The 15232-nt window shown below is 38.5% G+C and overlaps 2 protein-coding genes across 2 annotated transcripts; one reads left to right on the top strand and one right to left on the bottom strand.

Moving 5' to 3' along the window:
- Positions 1-148: 148 nt before the first annotated feature.
- On the bottom strand, positions 149-8536 carry LOC109981322 (serine/threonine-protein kinase Nek9). The gene is made up of 23 exons (XM_020630055.3): positions 8076-8536; positions 7011-7188; positions 6861-6916; positions 6705-6775; positions 5917-6022; positions 5462-5593; positions 5251-5361; positions 5081-5145; positions 4899-4949; positions 4622-4814; positions 4386-4530; positions 4093-4293; positions 3888-3934; positions 3575-3736; positions 3378-3486; positions 3124-3285; positions 2831-2998; positions 2692-2751; positions 2412-2593; positions 2155-2313; positions 1940-2050; positions 1802-1855; positions 149-1719 (listed from the first exon to the last, which is right to left on the bottom strand). Exons 1-23 carry the CDS (start codon positions 8259-8261, stop codon positions 1540-1542), a joined length of 2889 nt encoding a protein of 962 aa, XP_020485711.2. The 5' UTR covers positions 8262-8536; the 3' UTR covers positions 149-1539.
- A 2080-nt stretch (positions 8537-10616) lies between these two features.
- On the top strand, positions 10617-15214 carry LOC109981270 (CD209 antigen-like protein B). The gene is made up of 6 exons (XM_020629978.3): positions 10617-10758; positions 10863-10982; positions 11149-11409; positions 11498-11661; positions 12732-12862; positions 13972-15214. Exons 1-6 carry the CDS (start codon positions 10701-10703, stop codon positions 14117-14119), a joined length of 882 nt encoding a protein of 293 aa, XP_020485634.2. The 5' UTR covers positions 10617-10700; the 3' UTR covers positions 14120-15214.
- The last annotated feature ends 18 nt before the right edge of the window (positions 15215-15232 follow it).

A 15232-nucleotide genomic window follows, 5' to 3' on the forward strand; every position in this document is an offset into this window, starting at 1 on the left:
CTCTTATAAGGATAGCACGTTACATATAAACAAAGTCTCAGAGCAACAATATAATGTAGCTCACAGAGGGAAATACAGACCACTTGTAAAATAAGACAGCGGTTGGTTTTATTTAGAAGTCTTACACAAAGAATGACTCAACAGTGCATCTGTGAAAGGAGTGTTTATACAGTTGATACATCTCCACAATATCTGATTAACTGTGAAAACAAACCATATTTTGAAATGCTGTCAACACATTGTGTATAAAAACAACCTAAGGAGACCCTAAGGAGAAGCATTTTTTCTTTTACACTTATTTTGGTTTCAATATATTGTTAAGGCATTGTAAATAAAACAACATTTTACTGTGTGAAATACTGCCAGTGTTACATTGTTGACATCTGACTATTCATCGACCACAGGTCAACAGCTTGTACGCAAACTGACACGTTTAGAACACCCAAATATCATGACACATTTCTTATAACACATAACACAATAAAGACAAATAATAATAAAATAAGATATCTGCTTTAAAAAAAATGATGCAAAATACAACATTATTCAAAAAGTACCACGGACTACAATGAATGAAACGAAAGAATGCGAGAAGAAACAATAATAATGCAGCTTTATGGTTAGCTGTATTACTTTTTTTTTTTTTTAAAGGTTTTTTGTGCTGCAGGAACAAGAATTCAAAAGAATTCTCAAAAGAAAGCTGGAAGAAAAAGTAACCACAAGCTTAAACATGGTTTAAAAATGAATCAGTAGTTTTGTGTTTCACTCAAAGACTTGTATATGACAACAACAACAACAAAAAAAGCAAACTTGCACAATATTTGAACGATAATATGAATATGTTCGTTACAACTAACATGTCTGACAAATACAAAGAACATTTTTTTAGAGGCTGTTTTGTCTTTGGCGCTTTAACTTTTCAATATTATGAAATAAGAAGGAGAAAAAATTATACCTCAAATCGAATGTTTCCTCAATGGAAGATGGTGCTACATGAGCTCAAATAAATCAAGACATCATGCCGGCTCCACGTCTCTTAATAATTAAGGACAACAAACAGAATCTTGCATAAATCAGCAAACGTTTTCCTGATAGGAAAAGCTCTTCTGATCTTTTATGCTATAAATACTATTATCTGAGGCACTGATGGCTGAAACCTCGATGCTGACATCCCTTAAAGCCAACACTAGTACCACCTAGACTTTGACTTTAACATTGCACAGTAACACTATGACCAGTAAATGATTTGTCTCTCGCAGGTCCGATCCGTCATGTTGAATCCAGCCAACATTTGAATCCCTCCAAACAGGTGTGCATGTAAGAGTTTACAATGTCATTTACATTATTACTAATGCAACTATTTGTAATCATCCAACTCGTGGCTCTGTCAAACACTTATACTGTAATGTAACAATTGTGACTGAACTGAGGCAGCAACACTGATCCCCTCCATCTCCTATCTACCCAACTTGTTTTATTCCACAAGTGCTAAATGTTTCAATGTTACAATTCACCCACGGTGAAGACATGATTTAAATCTCACACACCGGCTCCAGCAGATCGGCCTCCATGATGTGTGAACCCACCCCCTTTTCCCCTTCCATCACGGGGCATTCCATCAGAGTGAGTGTTCCTGTTATTGTCACATCCTGCATCTTGCAGCGTTGAACGACTGATTGCTGCCAAGAGCCTTTCATTCTCCTTCTTTTGCTCGTCAACCTAGACACAGCAGGAAAACATGCTCAGGGACAAACGTTAAAATTAGAACGGGTCGTAGGGTTATTTATGTGGAAAGTCTCACCTGCTTCTCAAGCATCTGGATCCTCATCTTTTGTTGAGCCACTGTTTCTCTCAGCTGCAAAACAAGTTCTTGTGTCAAACACTACGGATATGCACTGATTGGATCATGGTGTGCACTGTTATTGTGCAGATGTTATACCTGTAAGACTTCACTACTTTCTTTACAGCAAGCACCAGATTCTTCTTCTTCTTCTTCTATGTAGAAGTCAGCCTGCAGTCCATTGACTTTATCACAGCTCATTCGTTTAGTCTGTTGGAAAAAAAAAAAAAAACGTTTCGGAACACGGATGTATTTCAAAAATGCAGAATGAACAACAATATGCATATACTTTAAAATCTTCAATTTGGTATTACCGATAGGCCAGTGTTAAAGCTGACTGCTGCTGCTGCTGCTTTCAGCCCTTTCAGCTCCTCATAAGGAAGAGTGACGCTCTCAGAGTAAGAAGGGAGCTGGTCAGGAGAGGGCAGATCTGAGTCGTGTGGAATGGGGATGAACTCTGCGTCCTCAAGCTCCTGTTGGATGAGAACCTCTCTGAATGAGAACACTGCAATCTACATTTAAATGTTTCTGTCCTATGACATTTCTCTACTCGTGTTAGATTTGAACAAACCCTTCTAAGCCAGAGCGGGCAGGAGCTGTCCCCAGTCTGATTTGCCCCAGACATCGTCCCCATGAAACACTCCTCTGTATTATCTTCCATTGTCCCCCCAAGACCCCTGTCCTGACAGTCTGTTTCTGAACCAGGTTCTATGTCCAGATCCACTGTGGATGTTGAAGCCGCCTGGTCCGGTGCTGTATACAAACACACACAAAAACAATGTAGTCTTGTCCCCGATAATCAAGTCAAGCTTATTAATCAATATACAAAGTGACAAAAGAAAAGTATTTACCACTACCGACTGATAGTCCACTGCTGTTTGATCGAATAGTCTTGGAGTTGAGCACTTTCTCTGCAAAGAAAGATGAAAATGTATAAATTTATGTGTTTGCACCAGTTAACTGTGCATGTGTCAGGTTGTGATCACAAACCCATTATGATAATAGTGTGCCAGCCACGGCAAGACAAGTCTGGTACATGGTGGAGGGAACCGAAGATGGGCCTTGGCATGGCAGGGCACACCTCTGATCCAAATCCCTTATCAGCAGGCATCCCCAGGCGCCCATTTCCTGCATTTCCCCACGCAAAGATCTGATTGTCTACAAGAAACAAAAACACATGATGATAGTCAAGACTACAAATGGCTGGGGAAGTGAAAAAAATGGACAAAAACTGTGACATGAAATCAAAACTATATACAGTTGAAGACTGTTTGTATTCTTACCTTCAGTGGCTGCAATGGTGAAGCCGTCTCCACAAGACAGTTTGTTCACAATCTTCCCCCCAAAGGGTCCAACAAGGACTTGGACACCCTGGTGTTTCTTAAAGTCCTTCACACCCAGCTGTCCATACTTGTTGCAACCAAACGTGATCAGACGACCTCGTCCTGCAAAGAAAAAAAACAACCTTAACTCAAGGTTTTTTTTTTTTTTAAATAGTTATAATTGGAAGCTAATTATCAGACTATTTTTGTGGTACCATCAATTGCAGCTGTATGAGTTTTTCCTGGAGCTATGGCCTGAATCTTGAACCGTGATAGCTGCTTTGCCAAGGTCAGTGTGGTGATGTACGGAATCCCCTGGTATGCCTGGTGTGATGGCAAGGGAAAGGGGGTAAATCAATAGCTGTATCAGCTAAAGTCTCATTATTGACCGCCTTAAAGTGTAACCTAGTACCTCTCCAAGGTGGTTTTTGAGACCAGAGATTCCCTGGTTCAGTCCAAGCTTATTGAATTCGTTGTTTCCACATGCCAACACTTTGCCAGCTTCCGTCAAAAAGAAGGTTCCATCACTGCCACACGACACAGAGGAGATTGTGGCGCCTTTAGGGATTTCCACCTGGGAAAAACAGATAAAATAAAGTAATTGAAATTACTATATAAACTATTCTTTTAGAATGCTTAAACCCTGAGCAATGTAAAGGCTCCTCAATGATTTAGCATCTTAACATAGAGTCAACAACAAGCAAGAGCAGGAAACAAAATCTGACCTGCATTGGAGAAGAGAAGTCATCCTCACATTCCAGCCCCAGACGCCCTGCAGCAGGAAAATAGAGCCATTTTGACTTGGAAATCTAAGTATGACTGTACTGCACACTAACAAGGTCTCTGTCTCCATCTCCTGGCTACAGTTAGAAGGAGAAAATCAACCAGGAACGTGCTCACAGTTACAGTAAATACAGGAACCCTTCGTACCATACTCTCCACAACCCCAGGAGTAGATGTCCCCAGTCTGAGTCAGCACCACCACGTGGTTGTCTCCGCATGAAACCTGACGCACAGGCCGCTCCTCAAAAAACTCCAGAAGCACGGGCTCCAAAATCTCACTGCCGAGCTCGTTCTCCACTCCAATGCAGCCGTAATAGTCCGACCCGAACATGTACATCTGGTCCTCATCTGCAAAAGCAGCAGCAGAACAGCTCAGAGAAACGATGAGTTTTTCTTAAAAAAAAGGTTCTATTTTTTTTTTTACAGAACGTTTATCTCACCGGTGACACAAGCAGTAAAGTCAGCCCCACATGCCACCTGTCGGATGGCCTTCCCCTGCAGCTTCTCCACCTTCTTAGGCTGTCGGTAAGAGGCCTGGTCTCCGTGCCCAAGCTGGCCCACCATCTTTGCTCCACATTGGACATTCTGAAGGAACAGTTGGAATCAGTAAAATGCAACAACAACTGAATCCAGTAAACCCACCCCCCTCCCTCCAAAGTGATAGATCAACACTCACAGCCCAAGTATACAGCTCTTTTTCCACTGACACCACCGCGAAGTGACTTTCCCCTGCACACACATGTTGGGCACTGCTGCCTCCTTTAAACGCATCCAGTTTCTGGGGGGTGAACTTCCCACCACCCCAGAAATATACCTCCCTTGAGCGTGTGGTAACCACAGCAACAGGGGTGTCAGTCACTGTGCTCAGCCTTTGGACAAGAAATGGTTTTAATAAAAGTACCATAGACATAAGCTTTACAGTGGAGGATATTAAACAAATGTTTACAACTTACTTTGGTTTTTTCATCGCTGAATTCAGCAGGGCAACTCTCTCTTCATGCTCCCTAACAGAGAATTCAGTTTTCAGTTGTCATGAAGTTTTGAATTTCATGGCAATCATCAGAATGTGAAATATTTTCCTATGTGTGAAATAAAAAAATAAAAAAATAATTCTTCCCCCTTTTCACCAACTCACTGTCTGTGGCAGGAGATGAATGGCTGGTCCAGAATCTGCTCCCCTGTAGGTCTCTTTGCAGGATCCTGCAACAAAAAGGATCACAAAACTTAACAGTGAGATATTCTTAAAGACTTATTTTACTATCTCATCTGAACCAACACAATTCTCTGATTAGTCTCTTCACTCACTTGATCGAGACACTCATACACCAGGTTGATCACTTCAGGAGAATAAACATCTGAGTTCACGTCCATGGTCCAGTTGCCCTGGACTATTTTAACACAGAGGTTCAGAGGGTTCTAGTGGACAAAAACAGAAGAATGTATTATTCCTAGTGGGAAAAAAGATCTACATTTTACTGATTCATGCCATCAATAGCAAATATATCTTCACTCTTACCGTTGCATCAAATGTTCTTGTGAGAGTTAAGACCTCAAAAAGTACACAACCCATGGCCCAGATGTCTGATTTGAAGTTGTACTTCGATCCCTGGCACAACTCAGGTGACATGTAATATGGAGTTCCCACACACTGGATTTACAGAGGAAGAAAGGATAGAATAACTCAGTGTTTCACGCTGATGCTGAAGGAGGGATATCAAACAACTGTGAAGTGGAACATGACTAAACTAGCAAACTATCTATAGTCTGATACAATATGTGATCAACTCCACCATCTCAAATCTCATCATCCATGGGGATGACAAAATATTTACTGAATCTATGCAGTGTTGTCTTCTACAAAGTGTGTTTTCAACTGATATTGGGAAAAAAAAAAAAGAATGCACAAACCAAAGACCATGAGAGTATTTAACCATATAAGACAATATGTTTAAATAAAACATCTTAACTTACAGTCTCCGCCATTGAGAATTCAGAGTCTAGCTTCTTCGCAAGGCCATAGTCGCCCAGCTTGATGAGGTCAGTCTTTGTAAGGAAAATATTCAGAGTTTTGATATCTCTGCAAGAAAATGAGAATTAAAATGTCAAGGCCCGTCACATTTCTTCTTAAAGGAAGAATATGCAACATTTTAAGGATAAATACAGCAGAAATCAAGTGTATCATCCTCTGTAAATATCTCTCTGAGTCATGACTGTCTTCAATGAGAGAGAAACGCGAGTCTCGCCAGCTGTGTTGTTGTCGGAGCTGTGTTTACATCATGTTTACATGGACGGGACGGCCTCGTGTATAAAGCTGTTTTAGTGAAGGACTAGAGAAAAGAAGAACAACATTTCCTACTCACTGCTTTTTGGGATGTCACGTTAAGTGTCTTTAGATCACGGTAATTCCGTGTCCATTTATGTGCAATATGAAGCTACACATTAACCAAAGTGTGCTAACATTAGCCTGCTAACACAACAATGAAGGCCACTGGCAATTGCAACTCAAGCAAAGGACAATTTTGTCCGCCGCTTGCGCTTAATGGTGCTTAATTATGGTGTGTTAATATTGATAACTCCTTTGTGCGAACACGAGTGGAGAGGGGTTGGAGGTGTTGCGCTGGAGGAGAGCGGAGGCTTCAGAATAGGGGAGGTGTCGCCAAACAGCTGTTTGTTTTGGTCAGTGCTCAAGGGCAACATCTACGGGATCAAAAAGTTGCACATTCTTCCTTTAAAGGCAGGAAACAAGCTGAACATCTAACCTGTGTAAGATCCCAGCCTTGTGAATATGGGTCACTGCTGAGGCAATTTGGTACAGGTACCAAATGACAACCTAAAGAAACATGTTCAAGGTAAATATGTCGCAGTTAATCATCTGTTTTGCAATAAAATTCATGCCTTTCAATGTTGCCACTTACATCTTCACTAAAAAGTTTCCCCTCCCGATGGATGATTCTGTCGTAAAGATTTCCTCCTGTGGAGATAACACCATGTAACAATCTGTCACACATGATCAACTTTCAAACGTATCCTAATCACCAGTGGACACAGTCACAGTATTCACATACCATTGCAATACTCCAGCTCAATGAAGAGGGTGTTTTTATCCATGAAGTGATTGAAATAGGCTATAATGTTGCTGTGCTCGAGAATGGACAGGATGCTTATTTCGTTCATAACGTCTCGCCGGTCCTTGTCTGAGAGCGAGTTCAGTTCCACTTCCTTCCATACTACCAGAGAGTTGTCCTATGGGAAGCAAAAGAGGACACATAACACAAGTGTGAGCCTTAATGTAGTATTAAAAATCAATGTGACAGTAAAACAGTCTTACTGTCATATGGACAATAAGTAATTACTAAATTAATACAACATACATCATTAATTGTAAGTGGAACATATTTATACAAGACAAAAAAAAATCAGTATATAAGCTTTAATATGTAAAATAAATGTGCATAAATACATAAATTAGGATTAAATAAGGAAGCTGAGTTATTAATTCAATGGAGAGGGGATGGGATTAGATCAAATTTATGCTTTCTTCCCACTACTCTTTAAACATGTAATTAGAATGACGTGTTGTCTTATGCACTTTTCTTTTCTTTTGTTTGTTTTTTTTGTCTTGAAAAAAAGGCACAACAATCAATATTTAAATCGTAACACTGTTGTGAATATCATGAAAAGAAAATGGACTTGAGTGTGTTAAGCAAAGAAACAGCTGTCACAGGATAAAGAGGCAATGTATGGGAAAGGTATGCATCTTGTTGCGCTGAAGAATTTCTCACAGGGGCAAGAACACTGAGGAACACTGAGGAGTTCAGATATCCGGACATTATCTTCTAGCCTACAGTACACAGTAGGCATTATTACATGTAATAATGAGCCACCATTTAAAGAAGGTGTGTCACAATTAACAGATTTATTATATATCTAATTTAAAAAACTTAAATATTCTATATGTTATAAAAATAACATGTCTGAACAGAAAAAAAAAAAAAGTTGTGGAGAGTTTGAGAAGTTGCAGGACACGTTTTCTTATGAGCTGCATCTTTAAAGATACATTTTAACTACTACGTGCTGCATGGCATTATGCACGCTTCTTTGTACCTGGTTAGACACAGACTGTATCTTACCTCTGTTCTTCTGTACAGGGTTGCTTCACCAAACGCCCCCCTCCCGAGGATCCGGATAGGAATGTAATGCAGCTTCTCCTCTTCGCCATTAAACGTGCTCGACGCTGATCGCTCACTGACCACAGAGCCGCCGTCCAAATCTGAATTCAGCGAGTCGAAATGTCTTTCATAGTCAGTGAGTGACATTTCGGTTCAGGAACTTGTTTGCCCGTGGCCGTGATGGAAATAACCCGCACAGGCCTGACGACAACTTCTCTCGAAAGACGTCTACAAACCCGCATACACGTCTACCATGTTACCTGTGTCGTCTGACAAAAAAAAAAAACAACAGTCTGAAGCACAAGTATCTACTGAAGCCTTAAGGCGGCTCTATATCTGAAAAGTAAGAGAAAAAACAACGTAGCAAAATACGTGAAACTGTAGTAGTTAGACTACTGTCAAGCATGTCACAATAAAAACAGGACGGTTAGTAAACCTTTTGAACTTTCAAAATAAAAGCTGCAACCTCACACGTGTGCCGGTGTGTTTTACTGTGAAGGCAAACAAACGTCACTTCCTGTTTTGTCTTGTTAGTTACATGTTAACTTGAATGTGCTGACAGTCACGTTAGGAAGACGGAAATACAGCGCCGCCTAGCACAACAAAACACCAAACTAAAACTTTTATCCCCACCAAATTGAGTCGTTGAGTCTGCAGAGTGATTTGTTAAATATTTCTGAAACATGGTGGTCTCTTCAGACACTAAAGGCAACACAACGAATACCTGTCTCTACTTTCCTCAGCTCAAACCCGGAAACTGTCAAATAGGTCTCCTCTCCGTTACATGGCAGATTACATTTTTTAATATACTGTCCTAAATGTATTTACATTTTTACAGTCTATGGTATTTACATAAAAAGATTGAAGGAAGTCAGTTCCATTTCAGGTGCATTATTGGCATGAATGTAATAAAAGAGTACCAATCATTGTATAACAACATTGAAAATACAATAAGACTAATATTAGGCAAGTTATTGTGATAATAATAGTAGCAGCCCAATGCAATTCATATTCAAAAAATATTAAAAAAATCTTCCAGTCATACAAAACAACAAAAATATTGCATAAATATTGAGTGGAAGAAATGTAATTCTTCAAATTTTGTGTTCAGGGGTTCCAAAAGTGTCAAAACACATCTGTCTAAACATCTGTCTAAACGTCTTATGTCGTTGTATTGTACTCTCTGTCATCTTTATCTTTAGTCTTTGTTTGACTGTGCCGTTATTCTTTTATTCTGTCTTCTTTCTGTTCATTGTAGCCTCTGTGTCATCTTCATGTTTCAATGTGTCGTTGTTATTGTCACACTGTGTCGTTATCCCTTGACATTCTGTGGTTGGGTTGTTGTAATGACATCGCTGCAGAATCACAGGATATAACGACAAGGCATGACAACACATTGAAACGACACAAAGAGGAGAATACAAATGTTTTTACAGATGTTTTTTTGGCAGTTTTGGAACACCATAATAGTTTTCCTAATTTTCTCTACTCATGCAAAAATAGGCTACTGCAGGAAGTTAAATAATTAAAAAAATGTATGGAGGCCTTTCATACACATAGCTATTTCCGTTTAACTATGTAAGGCTTATGCGACACAGGCCTATAATTTAAAAAATGCCATGAGTTTGAAACTCATAATATGAGATGTTGAACTAAATGGATTAATATAGCCTATTATATTAGCCTATAGCCTATATATTCATATTTTGCATTTAGATGTATCACTGTTGTAAATCTTTACTGGAGAATTAATTGAAAACTTTAATTTGAATTAGATCATTTGGATCACTCCGCCAATGTAATCCTTTGCCTTCGCATTGATGTAGGCTATTGGTTGATTTATTTAGTGAAAGTGAAAAACTAACCAGGTTTGTAGGTCAAAACCAAACCTTCAAGACATATCTTAGGCCAGTGGTTCCCAAAGTGGGGGTCGGGAGACACTGGGAGGGGGGTCGCAAGGTGCCTTCCAAATACAAATATAAATTTAAAATGACTTAAACTTGCATATTTTACCCATTATTTTTAAAACGTCCTTAAATGAGATTTGTGCTGAAATGAAAGTAAACAATTTGACTGTAACACTGTAGGTACCCGTGTTGCTCTTTGTCAATAAAAATACACAAAGACACACTGAAATAATCTAATTATTTTAAGGCTGCTGTGTTCTTTTGTGTTGTTCTGTTGTCAGTGTCTGGATAGGCCTATTAGTGCATGCTGCTGTGTGCAATGTTAAATACTTTAATCATTTCCAGGGACAGAGGGGGTCCCCAGTACAATTATTATTTTGGGGGTTGCTGGATGAAAAGTTTGGGAACCCGTTTGGGAACTTAGGCTCGGTACACACACTGTAAGAGGCACTTTATCTAAACCAAAACTTAACACACACACACACACACACACACACACACACACACACACACACACACACACACACACACACACACACACACACACACACACACACACACACACACACACACACACACACACACACACAATTGCAAACTTGCAGTTTTGGATTATTGACACAGCAGATAAAAGTGACAAGCTGTGGAGGTTTTGTGAAGACCCAAGAGTTATCCAGACATGATTTTAAATTGTGACAATAACGTTGATGAAACTACTAATAACCCTGGAAACAAAGGTAGGCCCAAATGATCAAAACTGCCATTGTCATTATTAACGAATATACTGTATTATTTTCCTGCCGTGTACTTTCAGCTCACAGTCAAGGGTCTGTTTGTTTAGGATCGATGAGCAAAGTCAGAGTTGGGTCCAGAAGTTTCCCACTGTATCCAGTGGTTATCGTCAGTTTGGGGCTGCTTAACACTATTCTGATGTTAACTGCTGTTGTTATTGGGATTTACTGTGAGTACAACCAATCCAATGAAGGTGTTGTAGTGCTTATGACCTTTTAGAGTCACTTTGTGGTACACCATGATTAACAATTTCATTATTAATCTTGATATTAAACTTTCAACAGGTTTACTAAGCTTGTATCAACACAAATCTATCTTTATATTTCTGCTTACAGGTGGTATATTTAGTGAGGTGTCAGCTTCAGACCAAAATGCACAAACCCTTATAATAGAGTTTAAGACACTTTGTGAAATGTTTGCCGATGTAATCCAATCCCAAGAAGAAGCCAAGCAAGCATTACAAAAGGAGCTCAGAAACAATGAAAAGAATAAACTGCAGATGGAGCAGAACAAGACTCTTTGTGACCGACTCCAGAGGCAGATTGAGAGTCTACATGTGGAGAAAGCAACACTGCAGTCCAAGTTATCGGATATACGTGAGAAGCTGCTGGATTCATTCATGTATTCTGACATAAACTTCTCTTTGATGATGTAACATTATTACTCTCCCATTTTCTCCAACAGAAGACAATTGTGGACGATGCCTTCCAGGATGGCTATTAATCAACCACACCTGCTACTTCCATTCTATATCGGAAACCAGTGCCCTTAAGAACTGGTGGGATAGCAGGGCGGACTGTATCAGCCGGGGGGGCAATCTTACTGTGATTAATAGCTTGGAGAAGCAGGTGAGTTTAGTGTGCTCTGGGTGGATATCAAAATAAAGTGAAATGGTACAACATATTTATGTTAAAGGAGCTACAATCTGTTGGAGCTTTTATTATTTTCCCTTCTGTAAGGAACGTTACTTGTTACCTGTGGTTTAAAGACATCCTGTGTGAGTTTTTTGACTATAGGGCTGGATAGTATAATGTTTAAAATGAATGTCCTGCACTGTGTATCATTGTTGACACTTACAGCAGAAGTCATACTGTAAATGTGAAGCTGTTGTACAGACACACAGAGCAAAAGGTGTTTTACAGGAAAAACAATTTATCATGTCAAAGTGTAACAGGGCAGGTGTTGACAATGAAACAAAAGGTGGCTTAATTCTAGATAACAGTGTAAATTGAATAACTTAATGTAGATTAACAACCGAAAGCCCCTAAAGCTGCAACAGAAACATGGGGATGTTTAGCTGTTTTTAGGAAAATGAAGAAGCCATTTTTTATGTCACAGGAAGAGCATCATAGTCCAAAGATACAGAAGCTAAATCAAAATGTTCAACGATAAATAATCCTTTATGGACCCACCATCTGTAGCCTCATTTTCTGATGTTCTAGATAACAACAGTCTAAATGTAGGACAATGCAGAAGTATAAAAAAATGCAGTTCCTTAAGTGTCCACTTGCGACTAAAGCAAGTGAAACCACATTACAACCAATAGTAAGTACCCATTTTTACAGCAGCATTTAAAACGTTCACCGCCTGGTTAAGAAAAAAAACGGTTTTGTTTGAATAGCTAATTTCTTTATTTGTAACAGTGAATTATTTTTTAACTCAGTTTTGATAATAAAGGCTCAGAATTATACATAATTAGGGATTAGTTGATTTGTCTGACTGGTAGGTGTGTTTTAGCTGTTAGCCAGGAGGCTATAAGCTTTAGCTAAATCCAGTCAAGGATTTCAACTCAATCAGAGTCACTCAACTCCACCTCTTTGCCCTGTTAACAGATCGGTCAGAAGTTAATTAACATCATGAATGTATTCTGTTAAAAAAAAGCTAACGTAACTTGTGTTTAAACCCTGTTTCTACATAGCTAAATCTTCACGAGTTTCTACCAAAAGGTTTGCAACAAAGCAAGCACAGGGGAGCCTGGATTGGCCTAACATATGATCGGACAGTGCACAGATGGGTGTGGTCAAATGAAGTGACTCTGAGCGATCAAGGGTAAGAGCTCTAAGCCACTCTTTGCATGTTTGGAAAAGTTCCTTTGTTCCCTGGAATTCTGTGTTCCCTAGATTTATATGGTTCATGGGAACATGACATTGGGGTCCTATTTTCCCCAGTTTAACATACATGTGCTTTACCAAGTCTGGGTTGTCAACCTAAATCTTACATCGTGATAGAAAGGGACACCAACCTTTTCTGTTTGCACATCTCACCATTTTGTAAATTTGCCACAAAATACATAACAAAAATTAACAAACATTTTCCTTACTTTATAATCCATTCATTACAATAAACTTAACAGTTTTTTTTAGGTCAACCCAGACTTTGCCAGGAAAACAACGTGAAGCTAGATACTATTTACAAAATATTTTCACTTTAAACGCGTCAAATTTGACCCAAGCCCAATAAAAAGTTTAATGTGTGTTAACAGAACATTGAACATTGGAACCCTCCCTTACTGTGCCTGTAGCCAAGACATAGTATCAGCATGTAACTTCTTGTTTAAACCATACTTTTCGTGTTTCCACATGTTGAGTTAAACTTTACAAATGCTTACAAGTGAGCTTGCTGACTGGCAGCCCCTCGTTAGCCCCCAACTTTATGCTAAGCTATTTAGTGAACAACCTTGTGGAATTGATATTGTCATTTACTCTGAACATTAGTATAATCAGACTGTTTCATATCAGATGACTTAATTAACTTCATAAACTGTAATGATCATGAATTTTGTGAATGATTATATGAATAGTTTTAAAATCATGTATTCAATTCAAACACAAGTTGATATATAAAAATGTATATATACCGATATATACAGTATGTGGGTTTTATATTAAAGAAACTCACACATATGTTAATTGGAGAGATTTGCTTTATTAAAGTGGACACATGTAATTCTTAGATGATGACATGTTAATGACCAGCAATGTTAGCAAAGATTTCAACTTAAACGATATATTATAGACAGTTATATTATAATTTACAGTAAATAAATTACTGTTTTTACTTTACTTTACTTTATACTTTATTTCAGACCCATAGGTCCATATCGTTTTAAAAAGCACAGATAAATAAATACATCTACATGTATTATTCCATTCCTTTAGGTACTGGAATTCTGGGGAGCCCAACAACCAAGAAGCACCAGATGGAGCCTGTGTGGCAATTGTAAACAAGAAAACCCCGACAAGAACGTGGTTTGACACAAGCTGCGATTGGGAAAAGGAATGGTTATGTGAAATGGAGCCAAACTAGTTGTGGAGAGAGTGATGGTCAGGGTTTAAGTCTCTCCATTACATCAAACAAGCTGGGAAGAGAAGAAACAGTCATTTTCCTTTCTTTATTAAAGGATGAATTGTCTTCAAGTTTCTTTGTTTTTGAATAAATATATGGACCACGTGAACAAATGTGGTTTCTTATTGCAGTTGTGCTGTTTTCTGAAGGGGGTAATTTCAAAGATATAGAGGAGAGTGGTATGGAATGACAGTATCCCAAAACGGACATGCATTCATACATTTTATCTACTTCATTTTTCTGGTTGTTTTCTAGATATCTTTTTTTGTTGTGTTACAAATGTTGGTTTTTCTGTGATAATGACATCACTTCAGTTGTTTTCTTGAGACCTCATATTATTTTCCTAATTTTCTCTGGGTAACATGGCTGGTTTTCCCATTTAAATGGATTTGGTTATCTAGTTATATCAGGATAACAAACGTGAGTTCATTTGTTGTAATACAGTTGTAAGGTGTATTATCTATTCACAAGGTGCCAGTTGAAATATTGCATGTTAAGTAGTGAGCATAATAAAATGCTGATAGCATGTTATTTACCATCAGACAGTCTAACTTTCCTGCGACCTTATGCTAAGCTAAGCTAGCCAGCTGCAGGTTCAGAGAAATGGGAGTGGTCGAAAGCTGTTGAAAGCCAGTATTTCATGATTATGAATCAGCATCTCAATACAACATTTATCTGATGTTTATCTCTGTAAAAGTTTCCAATAAAAGAACATAACGAAGGTTACAATAATAAAAAAAATGTCCAATGATGGGAAAAAATGCATTTAAGCTTACAAACACGGTTGATAATGGTGTAATATTTTAGGACTATCTTATCTTTTGATTTGAAATCATATGTACCACAGCTCAGCATATATTTAAAGTTGTATCATTTGTTACTTAAATGTGTTGCTTAGATGTTAAGGTAAAGAAGCACTGAAAATAATCTATATAACCTACAATATTTAACATTAGTTAATGCAGTAATAAGCCTTAATTAATGGTTACTAACGCAGCCTATCATCAACAAATAGACACAAAGGTAAAACAAGGGTTAAAATACACACACACACACACACACACACACACACAC

This window comes from Labrus bergylta, chromosome 18 (assembly GCF_963930695.1).
Source record: "Labrus bergylta chromosome 18, fLabBer1.1, whole genome shotgun sequence".
Classification (NCBI taxonomy): Eukaryota; Metazoa; Chordata; class Actinopteri; order Labriformes; family Labridae; genus Labrus; species Labrus bergylta.

Bases quoted from the DNA above. Each gene is read 5' to 3' on its own strand.
- LOC109981322 (XM_020630055.3), bottom strand. From the start codon at position 8,261: ATGTCACTCACTGACTATGAAAGACATTTCGACTCGCTGAATTCAGAT. The intron at 3,935-4,092 runs GTACGAAGGGTT...TTCCTGCTGCAG, and splicing joins CTGGGGTTGTGGAGAGTATG to GGCGTCTGGGGCTGGAATGT. The intron at 1,856-1,939 runs GTATAACATCTG...CTTGTTTTGCAG, and splicing joins AAAGTAGTGAAGTCTTACAG to CTGAGAGAAACAGTGGCTCA.
- LOC109981270 (XM_020629978.3), top strand. From the start codon at position 10,701: ATGATTTTAAATTGTGACAATAACGTTGATGAAACTACTAATAACCCT. The intron at 11,410-11,497 runs GTGAGAAGCTGC...TTTCTCCAACAG, and splicing joins GTCCAAGTTATCGGATATAC to AAGACAATTGTGGACGATGC. The intron at 12,863-13,971 runs GTAAGAGCTCTA...CCATTCCTTTAG, and splicing joins GTGACTCTGAGCGATCAAGG to GTACTGGAATTCTGGGGAGC.